This window comes from Gambusia affinis, linkage group LG23 (genome assembly GCF_019740435.1).
Source record: "Gambusia affinis linkage group LG23, SWU_Gaff_1.0, whole genome shotgun sequence".
Lineage (NCBI taxonomy): Eukaryota > Metazoa > Chordata > Actinopteri > Cyprinodontiformes > Poeciliidae > Gambusia > Gambusia affinis.
Genome location: NC_057890.1, coordinates 19471104 through 19491584, shown reverse-complemented (window position 1 = coordinate 19491584; position 20481 = coordinate 19471104). Strand labels below are relative to the sequence as shown.

The 20481-nt window shown below is 44.3% G+C and overlaps 3 protein-coding genes across 14 annotated transcripts in view; all 3 read right to left on the bottom strand.

The window, feature by feature from the left end:
* Positions 1-222: 222 nt before the first annotated feature.
* Positions 223-10386, bottom strand: mansc1 (MANSC domain containing 1). 6 transcript variants are annotated; one of them, XM_044108589.1, is made up of 4 exons: positions 9676-10386; positions 6437-6724; positions 5273-5413; positions 223-4697 (listed from the first exon to the last, which is right to left on the bottom strand). In XM_044108589.1, the coding sequence occupies exons 2-4, from the start codon at positions 6666-6668 to the stop codon at positions 3808-3810; spliced, it is 1263 nt and encodes a 420-aa protein (XP_043964524.1). In that variant the 5' UTR covers positions 6669-6724; positions 9676-10386; the 3' UTR covers positions 223-3807. The 6 variants fall into 6 exon arrangements, with proteins under 6 accessions (XP_043964524.1, XP_043964529.1, XP_043964527.1 ...); XM_044108594.1 differs by lacking the exon at positions 9676-10386 and adding an exon at positions 8269-8290; XM_044108592.1 differs by lacking the exon at positions 9676-10386 and adding an exon at positions 8167-8210.
* Positions 10387-11266: 880 nt separating this feature from the next.
* lg23h11orf98 (linkage group 23 C11orf98 homolog) lies at positions 11267-13535 on the bottom strand. The gene is made up of 4 exons (XM_044108294.1): positions 13385-13535; positions 12620-12744; positions 12429-12526; positions 11267-11606 (listed from the first exon to the last, which is right to left on the bottom strand). Exons 1-4 carry the CDS (start codon positions 13421-13423, stop codon positions 11491-11493), a joined length of 378 nt encoding a protein of 125 aa, XP_043964229.1. The 5' UTR covers positions 13424-13535; the 3' UTR covers positions 11267-11490.
* Positions 13536-15894: 2359 nt separating this feature from the next.
* Positions 15895-20481, bottom strand: part of pthlha (parathyroid hormone-like hormone a) — a 58737-nt gene continuing 54150 nt past the window's right edge. For 6 of the 7 annotated variants that reach the window (XM_044108657.1, XM_044108658.1, XM_044108659.1 and 3 more), the window contains 2 exons: positions 18262-18372; positions 15895-16404 (listed from right to left, as the gene is read on the bottom strand). In XM_044108657.1, coding sequence (XP_043964592.1) covers positions 15912-16404; positions 18262-18372 — 604 coding nt within the window. In that variant the 3' untranslated portion in view covers positions 15895-15911. Of the gene's footprint in view, positions 16405-18261; positions 18373-18769; positions 19622-20481 lie in introns of those variants that run through there. The other variant, XM_044108662.1, reaches the window with a different exon arrangement.

The window sequence follows — 20481 nt, the reverse complement described above, 5'->3', positions numbered from 1 at the left end:
TAATAATAATAATAATAATAATAATTCTGGAAAAACCCTAACATTTTAAATTATTTTCGAAAAAATTTCTGAGATTAATCAAAAAATGTTTTTTTAACCTTATGGTCCATATTTAGCTCCATACAAATCTGCTCTTTTTCTTATTCTTTCTACCTAATGACCCTGAACGCCGTCGAACATCTGAAACTGAAATTTAGTTTGTAAAGAAACACGAGATAAAAATTCAAAAATCACATCTTTTTAATCTTTACGACAAAACATTAAATTCAAAGTTATGTGAAAGCATCACTTGACAAAACGGCACCAAACGTCACCATCCATGTCGATAATTAGAGTAAAACTGAAACGTGACCGGCCCGCTGCTGCCCCCTGCTGGAGAGGTGCCGCAGCAGCAGCCTGTCTAAGACACACCCAGTAAAATGTGTTTATTATAAGAAAATAGTGGCGGCCATTTTCCTCTGAGTTATGAAAACCAACCAGGAATATGTACAGCAGCTGATTATCAAAAACACACAACACAGTAGTGCATCAGTTTATAAAGGATTGGATCCACGGCGGGAATCCTGGTGGAAATACAAAAACACACAGTGAATATGACATCTACAGTGAACCTGCGGGTTCAAAGGTCACCACAGGCCTAGAGGACATGCAGGAGCGTGCACAGCAAGTTCTAATCTGCATCTGGAGTCTCCACTTCAGAGGCTTCCTGAGAGGCGCTGGGGGGAGGGCGGTATTGCTGTCGGATGTTTAGGGAACCTGGAGGAACCAGAAGGAACCCAGAGGAGCCAGAAGGAACAAGGAGGAACCCAGAGGAACCTGGAGGTCATTGCAGGTTCACGACTAAAGGTTGTGCCGTGACCCAATGGAGCAGGAAGAGTGGAATCAGAACCAGGATCCGTCATGGCGGTGAGCTGCTGCTGTTGGATCACCTGGCAGGTAAGAAGCTCATCATGCTGGAGAAAGCAACGCAACTTCAGGTTGAACCAACCTCACTGACCATCATGTTCACATCTGGTATGAGTCCTCCAAAGCGGGCCGGTTCCTCTCGCTCAGTCCAGATGGTTGGACCGGATCGGGTTTGGAAGAACCTGGAGCTTCCAGCTGCTCCGCTGCCTCACAGCAACATCTCGGTTGTGGGTTCAACTCCCAGCTGGGTTCACTGATCTCCTGCCAGTTTTAGATGATTTCCAGCTCCAACACGCCTGAGGCAGTAAATCATCTCCTCCAGTCTCATCATGTTCCTCCATGCTATGTCTAGAATGGCCACCAGAGGGCATAAGCATGCAGCGCGCTGGAGCGTCGACAGTCAGGACAGAGAGGGAAGGTCAGCAGATCCAGAGGAAACCTCCCTGACCAGGTGTATGGTCTTTTAAAAGAGACCGAGCATCACTGAGCACCTCGTTTGTTTTGTGACTAGTCTAGTTGGCCAAGTCCATAACTAGTGATCCCAGATTCCCAACTAGCTGCATTACAGTCATCAAACTCACAACAGGTTTTTTTTAAAAGTCAGAATTAAAAAAAAAAAACAAACAAATTAACTGGTCAACTCGAGATTCTAGTTACAGTTTCGGGTCTTCGTTGAGGTGTTAGCAGCTAACATTACCATTATTGGAAACTAATTGCAACGCTGTTAGCAGCCAACTGTAACTTTGGTGGCAGTTAATTTAAATCTGTTAGCAGCTAACTTGTTAGCCAGTATTCTCACAGTGATTAAAAATGGCTGCTAATCCTCCAGGGGGTTTAGTGTTGGAGGTTTCGTCACTGGGTCGTGTCTGTCAACTCAACAGGCCAACTAAGGAACTATTTCCCTTCTTGTTTCAAAATAAGAGTCTCAAACATACATAAAGGAAGTCAAGGTTCATATCTGGGGTTGATCAATATTAAATAGCAGAGATTTGTGACGTCAGTCCCTTTTGACAGGCCTTTTAAAGTCTCGTCATGATGATGCCCTCTGGTGGCCGCTGTAGATGTGGCAGCTTCATAAACCAGACCATTTCTGTGTTCACATCAGAGCATTCCCTCTGGAGGCCAAACTGGTTTTAGCAGTATATTCATCAGCAATAAATTAATTAATCTTGGTTAGCTTAGGCTTTCCTTAAATCACTGAAATGAACATAAAGAGATCTTCTCCACTCTGATGTTTGGAAAACTTTTCACAGGTTTGGTTCCTTATCAGAAATGAACAAATATTTTTATATAAATTTTAAATGTATTAATAATTTAACGTACATTATTCAGATATTTAAATATTTCCACCTTAACACTAATAATCCTAAGTGCAGTTGACGTGCGGTCAGGAAGGCAAGTGAGGCAGAGCCTCACCTGTCATCATGGAAAAATAATATATAATGATAAAATAATTTATATTGCTATTTTCACCCTGTGGTTTGTACTGTAATCATTTTTCATTTAGCTTAACCAATTGTGATTTTTTTTTTCTTCAAAAATCACTGAATTTTTGCATTTTCCCATTCAAATGCTCAGAAGCGCAGCAGGTGAGGCCGCAGCAGGTGAGGCCGCAGCAGGTGAGGCCGCAGCAGGTGAGGCCGCAGCAGGTGAGGCTGCAGCGAGCCGAGCCTCACCTGGGACTGATCAACCTCTGGCTAACTGCACTGACAGCCATTTGATGTTCCTCCTGTCTGTACGCCGCCAATAAAATGGTTAACAAACTTTGAATATATTAACTGATCTTCCTAAATTTATCTTATATAATATAATGTTTTTGTCACCAGCTGTGTGTGTGACGTGTTTCCTGTGCTGAGCAGCGATCAGAAACCAGAGAACAGATTGGAGGTGAGGCAGGCAGTTCTCTGGCCTCATGGCAGGGGGCGCTCATGATCCCAGACATTGTGACTGAACAACTACAGAGTAAGAGACAGTAACAGCGAGCAAGCCGTGGGTGGAGCTAGCCGTAGGTGGAGCTAACAGTGGGTGGAGCTAACAGTGGGTGGAGCTAACCGTGGAGGGAGCCAGCCGTGGGTGGAGCTAGCCGTGGGGTCAAGTGCAGCGATATATCGATAGTTTTCTCCTCTTGCCACATCAATCACTTATTAATAATCACAAAATAAACATCAAGCCTAAAACCAAACTACTGCAACAGACTGAATGTTCTGCTCTTTGTGTGGGAAAATATTTTAGTGTTTTTTTGTGGTGTTGTCAGTTGCTATGGCAACAAGTCTGCGTAGCTGCACTGATAATTAAATTAATAATATCTACATGTCCAAGTTTGATTGAGTTAACAGAGTTATTCTATGGTGGCAGCGCGGCTAAGGATGACACGCTAAAGAATAGTGTTTTTTCCTCCATGTTGTCCGCATGCGCAAAACTTCCTTGTGTAAACAATAACATGCAGGGGGTCTATATTTGTAAATCTGATTATGATTAAGTCAGAGCCTCACCAGCTATGAACCTCACCGCACGTCACTGCCTAAGTGACAGAAACTGAATTAACAGAAAAAAGGATGACATCTAGTGGTGGTTATTAGAACTGCACATGAGCAATGAACTGATCTGAGATCAGATCATTGCTCCAGTTTAAAAACCTAATTAAAACCAGATCTAATTTAACTCGTCTGTAAATTTCATCTGTGTAATCCTTAAAAATGACTGAAGACAGTTTCTCCATCCTTGCCAAGGGGCGGGGACTATCTCTGTGGCCAATGGAGAGTCAGGAGCTTCAACAGTCGAGTCTGACCAATCAGAGAGCAGGATTCTCTGATTTTGTAAACAAAGCGTGAGCAGACGTTCAGAGTAGTGTAGCTAATACTTAAACAACCTTAAATAAAGCAGAAATGTTGGATTCTCCCGTTAAATCTCATAGTGCAGGTCGTTGAGCTCCAGTCTGGTGTAATGGCGCCGGTCGAAGGACTCCATGGCCTTCCGGCCGCCCACCGCCAGCGCCAGCGTCAGCGCAGCCAGCGCCAGCACCATGAAGGCCACCACGCCGCCCTTCAGCGCCCCCTGGGCCGCCGCTGCTTTCCCCCGGCTGGAGCTGGAGTGCAGGGTGGGGTGGCCCGGTTGGAGGTCGGGCTCTGACTGGACCGGCTCTTTGGGAATGAAGATCAGACTTGGTGGTTGAGCTGTCACTGTGGTGGTTGGCTCAGTGGTGGAGGTACGCTGGGTGGTGGTGGTAGTTGGAGGAAGGTTGGTGGTTGTGGTGGTGGTTGTGGTGGTGGGGAAGGCGGCTGTAGTCGTTGGGGTTGTACTGGTTGTACTGGTTGTACTGGTTGTACTGGTTGTACGGATGGTTGGAGCCACGGTGGTGGTTGTAGGTGAAGTTGTAGTTTCTAGAACACTAGTATGTTTATCTTCCACCTCTTTCCTTCCTGTTTCAGCAGGAAGTGATGTCATGGAGCTGGGAGCTGTTTGGGTAGTGGTGGTAGTGGTGATGAGGGCTGGATGAGATTTTCCTTTCTTAGTGGTTTTGTTTTGCTTCTTGCTGGTTTTGTTGGGTTTTCTGGTGGTGAAGGTGGGAGAGGATCCCATGGTGGTGGTGGTGGTCGTAGTGGTGTTGGTGGGTGGAGTACCTGCAGCCTCTGTGGCAATGATGATGATGGGCGGGGAAGGTTCTGGGGTGGAGTGCAGTGGCTGGGCGGTGGTTGGTGTAGTTGGTGTTGATGTGGTAGAGGTGGAGGTGCTGGTAGTATGGAGTGCGGTTGTCATGGGAACAGGTCTCAGTGTGGGTGGATGACTTAAACCTGAGCAGGAGAGAAGAAAGTTGAAGTGTTATGACATTTTGACCACAAGAGGGCAGCAGAGATACAGAATTATCTCTGCTGCCCTGCTTATGGAAGACCATAACTGCCATGAAAGACAAAAAAAGTCCAAAAGCAAGCCATAATTCTGACATAAAGAATCACAATTTAAAAAATGGAGTCAGTTGTGAGTTTAAAATCACAATTTCGAGGTAAAAAGTCTTCATTTTGGAAAAAACAATCTTGATAAGATGTTATATTTTTGAATGTTACAGTCATAATTTTGAGTCATTTTGAGTTTTAAAGTCGTGATTAAAAAACATATAAAAGTCCAAATTTCACACTTTAAAGTAAATTATTAAATTTAAAGTCATAATTTCAGGAGCAGGCCTCAGAAAATCAACATGACTTTCTCTCAAAATTATGACTGAAAGTCAAAATTATGAGAATTATTCTGACAATTATTTTTATTCTCGTAATGAAGGCTTTAAAGTGATTCTAACTTTCTGTTGGGCTTTTATGTTTTTTTTCATGGCACAGATGGGCTTCCATACAGGTGAAACAGAAAAGCAGCAGACCTTTGTAGATGTCGTAGGTGTTGCTGCCCTCGGCGGCTTTCATCAGAGGACAGTCCGACTCGGTGGGGCAGTGGAACAGCAGGCAGTTCTCTTCGCCAGCGTGTTTGTTGGCTTTGAACACGGCCATGTTGCACCGAGCGCCTTCAGAGAACAGAGCACAGGTGGCACTTCAGTTTACTGACCACTAGATGGCAGTAACTGTTACGCATTGAACCTTTAACTGACACAGTCAACCTGCTACGCTGCTGGTCCACCAGGCTCTGCCGGGTCATTGTGCCAGAACACTTTCTGGTTCCAGTTGTTGAACTTTTCATTCAGCTAGCTTCACAGTGGGAACAATCCAAGTTAAATACTGTTTAAATTCAGTTTATGGTCAAATGGTTAAATGAAAAATCTGCAGATTGGGAAAATTTTTTATCCTTTTAATGATCAGAATAATCGATTACTAAAACAATCGTTAGCTGCAGCCCTGGTTCTGATAAAACCTTACGGTCCAAGTCAGAAGCTCTAACCACCACGTCTGCTCTGAACAGATTCCTTAAAGGGACAGTATCATGTAAAATCAACAAATGGTTTTAATTCACCAGAAACAAACCTGCAGTGTTGCTTTCATTCTTTAATGCAAATCCTTTAATCTCCATGGCAACCATTCAGCTGCCCAAAACACCTGGATGGACCTAGCCCCCCCCTTCGAGGCGCAGCTCCTGCTCCACTCTGCTCCTTCAGACTAGCCAGGAGCAATTAGCAAACATCTGCTGAGCTAATCATAGGAGCTGCTGCTCAGAGCAACGCAGATAAAACTATTAAAGGGTTAATAGAGGAGCCATGTTGGGATAACTTCCTGGAGGCGGAGCTTCAGGAAGAGCAGGAGCTTCTTAAAGAGACAGAGGCCCAATTTCAAGAAGTTAAATGAGGGAATAAAATTTCTTTTAGCTCATATTTTATATAAACAGCTGAAGGTAACATAGTTACTGATTAAACTATAAAATGGCTGAAATCAGAGAATACCGCCCCTTTAAATGGGGCAGATTAATGACCAGAACCAGTCCGGATCAGCGGTTCTCCTCCTGAACGGTTCGGTCCAGTTTCAGCACAAAAACACTGATGAAGCAGAGATAATAACCAGCGGTTCTGATCTGGTACCAGGTTCTGGTCGGGTCTCACCTGTTCGGACCTCTTCGGAGCAGCAGGCCAGGACGCAGTCCCGCTCCGACCGGACCGTCCGGGCCATCATGGCCACCGCGTCCCGGCTCAGCGCCGCCCTGACATTGATGGCGGCGCCCTGATGCTGCCGGGAGAAACACGTCTCTGGTTCCAGAGCTGTAGCAGGAAGTGACATCAGCACCATCACGAGGAGCAGCCCGGGCAAAGGTCGGAGGTCGGCCTGGGGAGTCATGACTGTGGAGTGTCTGCTGGGATCACAAAGGCCTCAAAACGGATCCAGTGGAGGTTCTGGAGAGGAAGAACAGAACGCAGTGAGTTCCTCTGGAGGTTCTGGAACCGACAGAAAACATCCTCCTGCAGCTGCAGCTCCTTCCTCGGCGCTCAGATTATGTTCAAACGCTCGGCGTCCCAGATCTGTCCCCTCCTCTGCTCGGCGCCACAAAGAGAGCTAAATCGGACCCGGACAAAGGAGGAAAATAGAAATCTAAAAATGGATCTGCTCCTGAAGGAGGAGGATCCATTTTTAGATTCCTTCATCGAGGTCAGGAAACAAACGAGGCTGAGAACCACAAAAACACACCTGACAGGAAGAACGGATCAGAACCGGGCCGGAGTCAGTCTGTCGTGTTCCGGATCAGCCAGAACACAGAGACCTGCCGGATCCAAACACAACCCACACAGAACCGAGCAGGACTGGACAGAAACAGCCAGAAAAACCCAGTAGAACCAGAACCAAAACTCACCACCTCCTCAGAAGCTGTGTGGGTCCAGAGTCCGGTCAGCAGAACTTTGACCCGTTGACAACACGATTCCTCTTATCAGAACTTCTCAGCAGCTGATAACATTTGGACCTCCATAGTCCAGTTGACATGAGCAGAACCACCTGATCTAGAATTCGTTGGGTTCTAATATTAACCGGTTCTGATCCAATCACACCCTGGGCTTAATCAGCTCTAACTTCATCAGAAGAGCAGGTGAAGGTTCTGGTTCTGTATTCTCAAAGGTTCTACAAACAAACTGCTACCCAGAACCATCAGCAGTAGAGGTTCTGGTTCTGGTTGCTTCTGAAACTCTGCAAATTTTCCTCAGAATGATGTTTGCACACTGGGAACAGAACCGATACTGGGTGTTTTGGTTCTGATCCAGTTCCCTGAGGCCTGAAGGTCTTCAAAAAAAAAAAAAAAAAACACGTTTGGGTCAGCCTTTAGCCCGGGAGTGGGCAACTCCGGGCCCGGAGGTTCTGGAGGTCCGGTCTCCTGCAACCTTTATCTGTGTCTCCACTTCAACACACCTGAGTCCAATAATGAGGTCCTCAGCAGAACTCTAGAGAACCCGACTGCACTGAGGAGGAGATTCTGTTGTTGGATTCAAGTTGTTGGACCAGAGAGATTCTAAGAGCTGCAGGACACCGGACCTCCAGAACCAGGACTGACCAGCCCTGCTTTAGCCCGTCATACTCACACTTTCACGATTTTACTCATTAATTTATGAATGTTATGTTTGAAACTACATATTCACTAGCAAAATACTTAACCTAACTGGTTAAATATTTACTTTGAAGCTCAATATTTAGTTGCAAGCTAAGCTAAATATTTAGCTCGGAGTTAAATCTTTAGCTAATATGCTAAAAAAAAAAAAATCACATGCCAACATCCAGAAATGAACTACCAAAATAAAAGCTGGGACTTCCGAAACTTCTAGATTCAAGTCACTTAATGTCGCCTCTTTACCATTTTCCTTTAACATTTGTGCTTGAAACAAAAGATGAGCCGTTTTAAGGTAATACAGACGTTAACCAACGGATCTACAGCAACAGAAATGCACTAATTCACCTGCAGGGGTTCAGAATAGTATCCACTTCCGGTTATCGATAAGCGAATTAGCATTTGAGCTACTTGGGTCCAAACTAAATATTTAGCTCGATGACTTATTAAGCTAAGCTTGTTGATTAAATATTCAGTTTGAAACGGCAACATTTATAAATGATCAATTAACATATTAACAATGCCCGTGCTAGTGATAAATAATAATAATAATAATAATAATAATAATAATAATAATAATAATAATAATAATAATAATAATAATAATAATAATAATACTCAGCTCAGATGTGTGCTGACCTGCAGGCTCCTTTATGGTCCACATGGAAAGCCCCTCATGGGGCCCATTTTTATGTGGTACCACACAGAAGTTAAAGATGGGCCAAAAATATGTTACATTAGTCTTTTCCAGAGGAGGCCTGCTGACTGCCCATTGGTGGGTTTCATTAAATGCTCTAGGTCAGGGGTGGTCAGTCCTGGTTCTGGTTCTGGAGGTCCGGTGTCCTGCAGCTCTCAGAGTCTCTCTGGTCCAACAACAGAATCTCCTCCTCAGTGCAGTCGGGTTCTCCAGAGTTCTGTTGATGACCTCGTTATTGGACTCAGGTGTGTTGAAGTGGAGACACAGCTAAAAGTTGCAGGAGACCGGACCTCCGGGAGACCGGACCTCCAAGAGACCGGACCTCCGGGAGACCGGACCTCCGGGAGACCGGACCTCCGGGAGACCGGACCTCCGGGAGACCGGACCTCCGGGAGACCGGACCTCCGGGAGACATGGGGCCCATTTCAGGAGGAATCAGCTTAGTTCACTAAGAAAATGTAAATATAACGGCTGGAAACACGTCAACAGAAAAAACCCTGATTGGACCCAAACCAGCTTCATTGTTTCCTAAACGGGTTGATTGTTTTCTAGGCCACCGTATGGTACCCACATAGAACTTAAATATGGGTCCCAAACAGGTTTTGTGTATATTTCCGAGGTTTGACCCCATTACTGATGGCTTTTCAAACTTACATAGTAATGGGCCCAATAAGGAGGCTGTGGGCATCGTGGGGCCCATTCTCCAACTAATATGGGTCCCACAGTGGCTATGAACTGAAACGAGTCAATCTGGACTTTGGAAATAAAAACCCATGATGTCTAGTAGTTCCAGACTCTCAGAACTTATGGGTCACACGGTGACTGGACTGGTTTTACTGGTAACCGGTGTGAAACCAGTTCAGCGCCAATAAATCGGTTCTGGATCTCAGCTGATTATGTTCAGAAAAACTGGATGTTTCCGGATTGCGGAAATATATAACAACATAAAAAATTTTTTTTTTAAAATCCCGATCACGGCGCGTTAACTGGTACGTACTGGTTGTACTGGTCGTACTGGTGACACTGCTGCCGATAAGCAACACAAAGCGGCGGTGTACCTGAGCGGTCAGCGGGGACTCCGTTCAGCTCAGTCCGGCCTCCATCGTCCTCCGGCGGTCAGTGTGGGGGCGGATGAGTCGGTTTTTCACTGCAGGCTGGAGGAATTCAGCGGGTCCAGTTCACCAGAACCAGTTCAGTCCCAGTTAGCAGCGTCAGCCATCCCAGGACGACATGTTGGGATCCGAAGAAAAGCGAAGCAGGAATGAGGGAAACGCCGGTGAGCAGAGCGGGGATAAAGGGCTCAGCAGGAGGAACCAGCGGAGGAAAGCAGCAGCAGGTCCCCGCTCAGAGAGCCTGGAAGGCGGCCAACAGCTGCTCTCTGCCTCCGGATGCTGGTGCGCAGGATCCACTGCTGCTCTCCTCACTCTGACCCATTTTAGTCTTTGTCCTCTGGAAGGGGGAGGGAAAAGCCTGCACCCCTAGTCTGAGCAAAACAAGCCCCGAAAGCAGCCCGAAAATAACAAACCCTCATATTAATTATTACTATAAAGACGATTTATGGTCCTCGGTTGCAGAGGACGGAACATTAAACCAGTTTATTAATCAGACGAGCTGATCAATAATTAAAGATCTGATTGAGAAAACATCCGAAAGAGAAGATGGTCTCCATGTAGAAACCAGTATCTGCTGTATGGAAGGCCGTAAGAGCATTAAACAACAGGGCCGGCACCAGGTCCTACGGGCCTGAAACAGAATCTGATCTGGGCCCCTTCAGAGCATCAATTACAAATTATCCAAGGCTGTAAATATTCTAGTGCTTAATATTATGTACATTAAATACTGTCCCCATTCATGTCAACAATAACAGCGATTTAATCCAGGAAGGTTTTGTTAGCTGGAAGCTAGCTGAACATCACTGCTGGTTGTCACAGTTAGTTAGTTTACCAACTAAATATTTAGTTAGCAAGCTTTAGCTCCAAAAGAAATATTTATGGAACCTGCTGATAAGCGGAAGTGGATTATCAAAATAAAAGCTGGATTGTGAATCCTTCGATGCTAATGAAGTCACAGTCTTTAAACGGTCACTTTAAGCTGAAATGTTCAAGAGGAAAAGAAACGAAACAGGAGTTTTTAAAGATGTTCTGAAAACCCAGCTTTTATTTACATAGTCCACTTCCTGTTATCAGCTGGTGGATTTCTATTCACTTGCCAAACTGAATTGGTGGCCAACTGATCATTTAGTTTGCTAAATAAATACATTTTTTAAACTAAAACATTTAGAAATAAACAGCATGGTGAAAATATGAACCCACATTTTTTTCTCTTAAGCTAAATAAATAAAAATCTTTGTAACTTTATTCATTTATTACTTGTGAAAATGTTCATCTCTTCATGCTGGCTGGACATCATATGGAAAAACATTAACGACAAAAATGTTTTTTGTTTTCAGACATGATGGACTGAGAAATTTGATTCAGAACAGACAGACTTTGGTCCAAATGAAGACAGATTCTGTCTGCTCCACCAGAACCTGAAACCCAAACAGCTCAGATGTTTGACCTTCACTCTGACCTCTGCGTGGGTTTCAGGTCCAAATGACCCGATTTACTGCCAGTTCTCCTGTCCAATCACAAACTGAGACCAGAGATGGAACATTTGGACCTTTTTATTACAACAGAGAAACAGTAAAAATATCCATTGGGTTCTGAACAGGTTCTGTCCTCAGAAACAGAAATTAATCTGCAGCTTCGGTTCCTCAGCGGTTCCGATAAACCGGACCAGATGAAGCTCAGAGAAGGTTCTGGTTGCTGGTTTGATCCACACCAGGTGGTTCTGAGTTCATGCAGAACCTTCTTGACGAATTGGACCTCGGCTCACTCCACATCCTCCATCTCCACGTCTCCATGGCAACTAGGCCCCTTCTTCTTCCTCTTCTTTGAAGCAGCTGATGATGAAGAGGAGATCTTCTTCTTCTGTGGTTCTGGTTCCACTGAGGACGAAACATTTCAGACTGAAGTTAGATGGACGTCGGACCTGAGTTCTGTTGGCAGCCAGACGGGTCAGAACCAGAAGCAGGTTTCACCAACTCAAATCTAAGATCTTTTTAAAACGGTTATGAATTAAATTTAAGACTTTTATCACAACAGAAATGTACAAAGGAAAATTTAACATTTATACGTACATAATATATAAAAGCACTGAAAGCTACTGAGGAAATGATGGCACTGCTTTGTGACGTAGCTAGTCGCTAATAGCTAGCTTCACTAATTTTTCTGTTCAAAATTAAAAAATGTTTTGTGACCGACCATTGAAAAATAAATAAAACATTTATAAAGAAAAATCTATTGGGTTTCAAATTCCATCAGTTCATATTTAAACAAAAATAGGTCTGTGCATAAAATGTTGTTGTCACTATTAGGGTTAAGTTAGGTTAGCTTAGCCATCTGTTTTTTATTAAATGATTAAAAATAAATAAATAAATAAAAGTGTTATTCAAAAATATAATTTTACAAAAAAAATCAAGCAGAACAAAATTATTTTTTGTAGAGTTTTGAATTAATTCTGAACTGCCAGGACTAGGAAATGCCATTCCCTATATAATCTATTTTTTTGCACCTTTATTAGCTAACTAGCTAGCATTAGCAGCTAGTTAGCGATAGCCATGACTGACTAAGTTCACTGTTCATAACGAAGACGTCTGCGTGTGTCTCAATCCTTTGCCTGACAGAAAAATAAAAATATGAAATAGTTCTGCTGCGGCTCAATGAAGGCGGAGCGTCGTTTGGACCTTCAGGTGAGTCACAGGTTCTACCTTCCATGGACGACTTCTCCGTCTGCAGGTGCTGCAGCTGCTTCAGCAGCTTCCGCCTCTTCTTCCCAGAGAGTGTGATGTTGGCTCTGGGGCTGGACCTGAGGGACACGGAGGACAGGTGAGAGGAGGACAGGTGAGAGGAGGACAGGTGAGAGGAAGACAGGTGAGTTCTGTCCGTCTGCAGCACTGACCGTCTCTTCTTCAGGTGATGGACGGTGATGAGGTCTCGGTCTACTACGGCACCAATGATCTGGTTCTGCTTCTTCTTCTGCCGGCCCAGAACCCGGCGCCGCTTGAAGAGCTTCTTCCCGAGCTCCTGAAGGAAACCAGAAGAGGTCAAAGGTTAGGAGGCTTCAGGAGGAGTATAGAGCAGAGATGACCAACCAGGAGGAGGCACTGTTTTAGAACATCTGTGTCAGAACAGGAGTGCTGACAAGGATTATGTTGTCTAGGGTGACCATATTTTCATTTGGGAAAGCTGGGACACTTTTTGGGGCAGGACGTGAAATACGGACATGTCCCGGGAAATACGGACGTTTGGTCACCCTAATGTTGTCATAGTAACCGATCTATTTTCATATTGGCGGAAAAAATAAAACATTTTAAAAATAACCGAAAACGTGTAAAGAAAATGAAGAAAACTGAGAGGGCTGATCATCTGACGTCATCACAACCAAGTGGACAGGGCAACTAGTTTACAGGAGGGCAATTATTCCTTTAACCAATAACTGAACTTTTAATTGATAAGTAAACCTCACATCAGCTTCTGACCAAATGGAGCTTGAAGGATTCTGACGGACTTTCTAGAAACATCTGGCCGGTGGCTTTAATGTTCTGTCAGCTTCCGTTGGTTCAGCAAGTGGATCGGAACCGGAACCTTCTGGACCTCTGACTCGCAGCTTTCAGTTCAGCTGACCCGGACCCTGAACCAGAACCCGTTTGCAACGGCTTCTTACCGTCTTGGGTCTGTTTATCTTCCCCCCTGGAGGCGCCATGTTGCTCCTCTTCTCCCACGAGGACCGGAACCGCCCTTCTTCTGCTGCTGTTTCAGCGCGAGACAGCGCAACACCGCTCCCATGTGGCCAAAGTCTAGATTAGTCTGTAAACTCAACCCGTCTCATGCAGAACTTCTCTGTTCAGACAGCACATAAGAAAAGTAGCAGAACCTCCCTTTAGACTACAGTCCGAAAGTATTTATAGGTTTAACATATTTTAGTCATGCGACAGACTGGCGACCCGTCCAGGCGACCCGTCCGGCAGCAGCTCCTCTCGACCCCACTGGGGACAAGGTGTTAGAAAATGGATGGATGTTTTAGTCAAATGGTCACCCTTATCTAATTTTATGACAAAATTTAGTTTAAATTAAATACTGTTTTATATTTATAGTATATACATATATATTTATAATTTTGTTGTTAGAAGCTGACACTTATAGATTAATTAATATAATGATATTAATTAATATCATGGTAAGAATATAACTTTTATCTCCTGGCTAAAATTACTGCTGCAAAGCTTTGACAATGCAACTTTACAAACGGCGCCCCATAGTGGACAAATAGATTAAAACCAGATTTAACAGATTTTATAAGAAATAAATGAATAATTTGTTCATACAGATTACAAGATTTACTAGGGAATATCAGTTAATTATATTTAGGATTTATTGAAATGCATTTTTGAACTGAGTTCTATTTGAAACAGGAAATGGAACCGTGAGATGTTTTGTTTTAAACTGCAGTTTCCGTCTCTACAACAGCAACTTCTAAAATAAAATCTGGTCACCGTTGATTAAAGGTGATGTTTGAAAATGTTGGAGCTTCAGACTTTCACTGCTAAAAGAAAAAATAAACAATCTCTAACCTTACATCTAATGGGACTAATTTTCCAGAACTGAACTTGAGGTTCTGATGGACCAGTCGGACTCGGACTCAGATATGACGACATGTTTAATCAGCTCAGAACAACAGGCTTCACCAACATGAACATGTGAATTTTGGCCTGGCGAAGCAGAGCGTGGAGAAAACCGACGGTCAGTGAAGGCATCACGAGGAGGAAAACAGCAAACGGCTTCAACAAAACAAATGAAAGAAAATGACAAAAAAAAGTCGAGTTTTCTTTACTTCAGTCAACAAAAACAAGTTTATAGATTATAGTCAGATATCTAAAGTGCATTATGGTACAAAAATATAGAAGGTCAGCAGCACCTCGATACGTTTCAAAATAAATACACCAAAATAAATTACTGGAAATAATCAGACATTACTGGAATAAAAAAGGATTCACAAAGATTAAAATCTGTGGCGGCACAGAGCGCCGATAAGGTTTCATTAAAACATATTCTGCTTCTTAATCTCAGATATGTACACACAATAAATATTTTCTTTCTGTGGTCCAAACGCTCCGAGACAGGAGAACGAGTCGTGAACATTTAGGAGTCCGAGAGGCGAGGCCAAGATTTCTGTCTGCAAGACACAGAGACACAGAAAACCTTCAGAGGAGAACCTCCATCACTCAGATTATCACAGATTATCACAACATCAGAGGTCAAACAGCTACCGTAATTTATTCCAGCCATCAGGTTTCTGAAATCTACAGGAATATTTTCATATTGAGCCGTTTTTATTAGTTTAATCCAGATTATTAATGAAATCATTTCAGAGGAAACGATCAGATTGTGGATTTATGAAGGAATTTTCAACTTTTCTGACAAAGAAGAAAGAATATCAATCAATCAATCAATCAATCAATCAATCAATCAATCAATCAATCAATCAATCAATCAATCAATCAATCAATCCCTCCCTGCTGCTGGAATCTCTCCAATATTTCCCAGTGAAGACATTTCTCTCATTTTAATCTGGGTTTCAGAACCAGCCAATAGGGTCGGACAGAACCAGTCTGAGTCCAACTGGTTCTGATGCTCCAACAACAGCAGAACCAGAACCATGCGGTCCAAAGCCTCACTGACGGTACCGTCTGGTTCTGGAGGCTAAATCCGGTTTCTGGTCTCCACGGAAACCTGATCAGCTCCGGACCAGACCAGAACCATTTGTACCAGTGAGGTTCTGCAGGTCAGAACCAGAACCCAGCAGTTACAGCGGCCCAAACAGATCCGGTACCAGAACCTCTCGGTTACTGCCCAACATTTCCACAACCTGCAGTTTGAAAATCTTTTCTGTGGACTTTTATTCTGAAGTCCAGATGGAGTCAGTTGGTTCTACAGAATATTTTACTGGAATTTTATGTTTTTATCTTTTAATTGTTCAAAAGAAACAATTACTTTGGCGCCCGCAGTGGCAGCACCCTATCGGTTCTCTGCTTCACTGATCCAGACCGGTGAACGGGTTCCTTTAGCATCGGACCAATTCTGGACCGCTTGAGGAGCCGAACCACGGGGCAGAACGTCCTGCTCCACCTCTATGACCGGCCGTTACCCTGGCAACCCAAACCGACTCACCTCCATCAGAGGCTGATGGCGTCTCACTGCAGCGCCCCCTGCAGGCCCAGCAGTGGCCTCCACTCCAGGTGGAGCCCGCTGCCCGCCTCCTCCCTTGGCCTTCGCCGGATGGCGCGGACCGTCCTCTTCCTCTTCTCCGCTTCCTTCCGGCGGCCGGACTTCCCCTTCCGCTTCCTCTTGCTGGGAACCTTTTCCTTGTAGGACTTGTTGGTCTCCTGCGGCAGGTGGGTGCCCTCCTCCTCCTCTTCCTCCTGGAACATGGCAGGGAGGTTCTTGGTTCCTCCGGGCGGCTTGGACTGTAGGGTGCTGCCTGTGGTGCTCGGGTTGACCCCCAGGCCCGGTCCGGACGGCCCGGCTCCGGCGCCGCTGCTGCCCCCGGCTCCGGCGCCGCGGACCGGGAGGATCTCGGCCGTGTGGACCGCGTCCAGGATGCCCTGCAGGAACATGCGCCGCCGGAAGTCCTGCAGCATCCGGCTTTTGTCGTGCATGAGCTGAGTGTGGGTCACAGAGCGCCTCCTGGTGGCAGAGAGAGAAACAGCTGAGCCTCGGTCCACCAGCAGGGGGCAGCACACACTAAGTAATAATAAAAGTTTTCATCTATGAGTACATGAACAGGATTTTGACGTTCGTTTTGCAAAGTTGATTAAAAATAGAAATAAATCGGCAGCGTCCATCTTTCAGTTACATTTTCATAATTTTTTTTATTCATTTATAAATGTCACTATTTATAAATAGTTAGGGTTAGGGTATGAGTAGGGTTACTGCCATTAATTTCATAATATTAGAAAGTTTAATTTTAGTAACCTGTAAAGATTTGATGAACCTGATGAGCTACAATATGGCCTCCTTCAGAAAAACATCGTGCAAATTGAGGTAGTTTGGCATTTTGTCGACTCCAGAGTTTTTAACTGACATTGATGTGATAATGTTGACAAATCTCACTTAAATGTGCAGTTAATTCATTTTAATGTGTTTTACATAAATAGCTTTACTTCACATGTATCAAGTTTTTCATTTTACTCAATAGTTTGTCACCACCTTCAGTTCTGTCAACTCCGTCAAATGGACTTTATGTTGTTTTTTGTTTTAAATAATATTTCTTTGTTTCTTGAGAAGTATTTGTCGATAAAACTAATAGGGTCATTAAAAATAATTTTATATTTATTTTTGTCAGATGTTTTGACAAAGTTGTCAGGTCCATTAAAAATTTAATTTTCAAAAAAAAAACGTTGCAACTGGGAGCCTTCACCTTAGTATCTTTACATTTCCAAAATATTATTTGTCAAATCGGAATACATAAGCTTGAGGAATAGTTAAAAAAAAATTGGAAAATTTTAACCCATTTTGTCCCAGTTCTCAAGAATCACTGTTAGCAAGCTTGCTACCAATTATTAGCATGCTGAATATTAACTCCACATGCCAGCTAAATATTTTAAAATAAGTCCTATTTTAAAATAAGGGAATTAGTTTAGAAACTAATTACTGTCATGGTTTTAATAACGTAAGCTAGCGGGTTTTGCTCACTTTTAGCTCCAATGTAAATAATTAGCATGTTTGCTAACTGAATATTTCGTTTTAAACTGTGACATTAATATAGCTGAGTTAATAAAATGTTGGGTTTGAGCTGCTGGTCCACCGGAACCATCTTTGCAGAAGTTGAACCTAATCAGAACCGCTTTAACCTGCTTCCCGATCCCACAGAACCTTCTCCAGAACCAGCAGACATGTTATACAATTGACCACAGGAGGGCGCCGTCTGATCAGAATCTGCCGTCCTGAGGTTCTGAAAGTTTCGGAACCGGCAGGATGGATGCAGCCGAACCGCTGAGGAAGAGCAGCTCCTCTTCATCAGGTTCGGGAACTTCCTGCTGAGTTCTGATGACTCTGCAGGTTCGGTTCTGATCCAAATGCTGAGCAGCAAGAACCTCCTGGGGGAGAGGTACCGGTTCCGATCCACCTTTCATCCCTCTGAGACCAAACTGATCAGTACTTTGCTCCGGTTCCGGTTCTGTGTGAGAGGAAACCGATCCCTACAGGTTCTGATAATGGAGCGGTTCTGATCCAAATCCCTCCATAACAACATAAGAACTGTCGGGTTCGGTTTAACCCAACAAATCAGAACCCGAACTACTGAAAAACAACTGAAATGTTTTATCTGTCAGAACCAGAACCGAACTCTGGTTTCTGTTTAAACAAAACATCCAGAACCTCAGCGGTTCTGTTGATTCCCGTCCTGATCCCGTGAAGTGGATCCGGATCACATCCAGAACCGACCCAGAGATAATGTGGAAAAGTTCTGCCGGACCGGCCCGGTTTGCTATAGTTCCGAGCCATTTGCACTCTGGTACCGAACCGGAGGAGAACTGGACTTACATTCTGCCGCTCAGGGTGTCGACGGGTCGGCCCGCGAACGGAACCGGGGAGCAGAGCAGGAAGACCGCGAAGAACCACCGCTGCAGGAGGCTGCTGGAGAACAACATGGTTCTGGAAGGGAAGAACAGAACACCGGCCGGTCAGAACCCAACCGAACCGGACAGAACCGAGCCAGAACTCTAACTGTTAACCCAGTCAGAAATACACAGAACTGATTCAGATATGTGTAAGAACCGAGTCAGAACTCTTTAAACTGGATTCAGCAGAACCAGAAACAGAAATCTGCAGAACTCAACAGAACTTTGCAGAAACTAATCAGAACCGGGTCAGAACTCTTCACGGAGCAGAACAACCAGAGCACAACAGCAAAACAGTTAGAACCCGGTCCAAACTCTGCTGGGGATCAGAAAGCGGGTCTCAGAGGAAAGCAGAAACCTAGAACTGGTTCTGGTTCTGACAGAACTCCACCAGAACCCGGTCAGAACTCCATCAGAGCGGTTCCACTCACAGGTCCGTCCCCAGGGTCACCGGGTCGTCAGCAGGAGGTCCAGTGAGGCTCAGCGCGCCGCAGAGCTGCAGAACCGCTGTGCTGCTGCTGCAGATCCATCTGAGAGCTGCGGCGCTGCTGCAGCAGGAGAGGAAGAGGAGGAGGAGCAGGAGGAAGGAGGCGCTGCAGCTGAGAGGAGCTGAGATCAGGGGTCAGCAGGGGTCAACCTGAGGATCCAGAACCAGGAAGGTTCTGCTGGAGGTTTAAATCGACCAGAACATCTGGTTGGGCCGACCGTGACCTCCCAGATTGACCTCCGTTGCCACGGTTTCTCGATGTGTCTGTGGAGCCATGCTGCGCTGCAGGGCCGGTCAGAACCTTTCTGGGGCCCTGAGCAACACGTTGCTAAGCTACGCTATGAGTACAGTAGCTGCTAGCATTAGCATCAATTATATTTAGCGCACATCATTTCAGAGATTTCATCGTGACAGGAGAAACAAATTAAAAAAATACTTTGGATAGTGAAATATTGTAACTATTTGAAGGTAAAATCAGATAAAAACCAAAGTAAATAAGTTTGATTTCTTAAATTTCCTCACAGCAGAAAGAAATTCTGCGTTATTTATGCAAGTTCTACAAAGATAATATAGAAATCATCTTCCCATGTGTGGATATCTATCTCTATAGATACAAACATCGATATCTCATCATGCCGCTGTTGTGCTCCCCCTGGTGGCCTGGAGGCCCAACCAGCCCCTCACCTCAAACAATAAGATTTATAAACTCTGACCAAAGTGGAGATTGTCTAATAATGTGATGAAATACGATTCAACATTGTTTTGTGTTTTACCAACTTTAAATTTTAATACGCTGTCTAAAAGCTCAACAGAAATATCAGAACACCAGGCGTCCAAAAATAAAAATCTAAAATCAACAAAAATATTGTCTTGTACAACAATAAACTGAACATAAACTATTTGAATTAAATAAGATTTTTTTTCTATCCTTGTTAAATGAAAGGCGTCCATTTTGATTATTATTTTTGACTGAACTGGAGAAACTAAATAAATATTGAATCTTTTCTCAGCAATAAAAACAGGATCTGGTTGTTTATTTCAAACCTCTTCCTGTTTTACTCCAGCAGTTGAAGCAGATCTGCTTCATTAAGATGAACTTTATAAGCCACGCAGTAGATGGAGCCCTGGTTACCATGGCAACAGAAAGAAACCAGACGCTCATATTGTGTTGCACCAAACATTTCTGTAAGTAATTTTTTTAATTTAATTTTTAATGTCTCTAAATAAATTAAAAACATCTTTGATCCAGGCAGGTGAGTCTCCTGATATTTGAAGCAATCCGATTGGCTGTTAGCTTAGTGCTACGCTGCCCCCTAGGGGTGTGGCATGTTTAAAACATTCAGTAGGAGATGAAAACAGATCTGAAAACATCCCGTCTGTACGATGTTGTTGTTTGGAGACGCGGCTGTGTGTGGCGGTCTGAGGTTTGGGAGAAAATGGCCGACACGCCGTGGAGTTCCTCAGGGCGCCGCTGCAGGTCAGAGTGGAACTGTGGACCGCTGAGTTGGATCACAAACTTCCTGAGATGGTTCTCCATCAGCTGAACAGAACCAGCAGAGATTCTGGAAGTCCACCTGAGTCAGACCTGATTATTGGACCGGACCGGACCGCTCTCTGAAACCTGAGTCCCCAGCGCAGCTCCAGGACCCGGTTCGG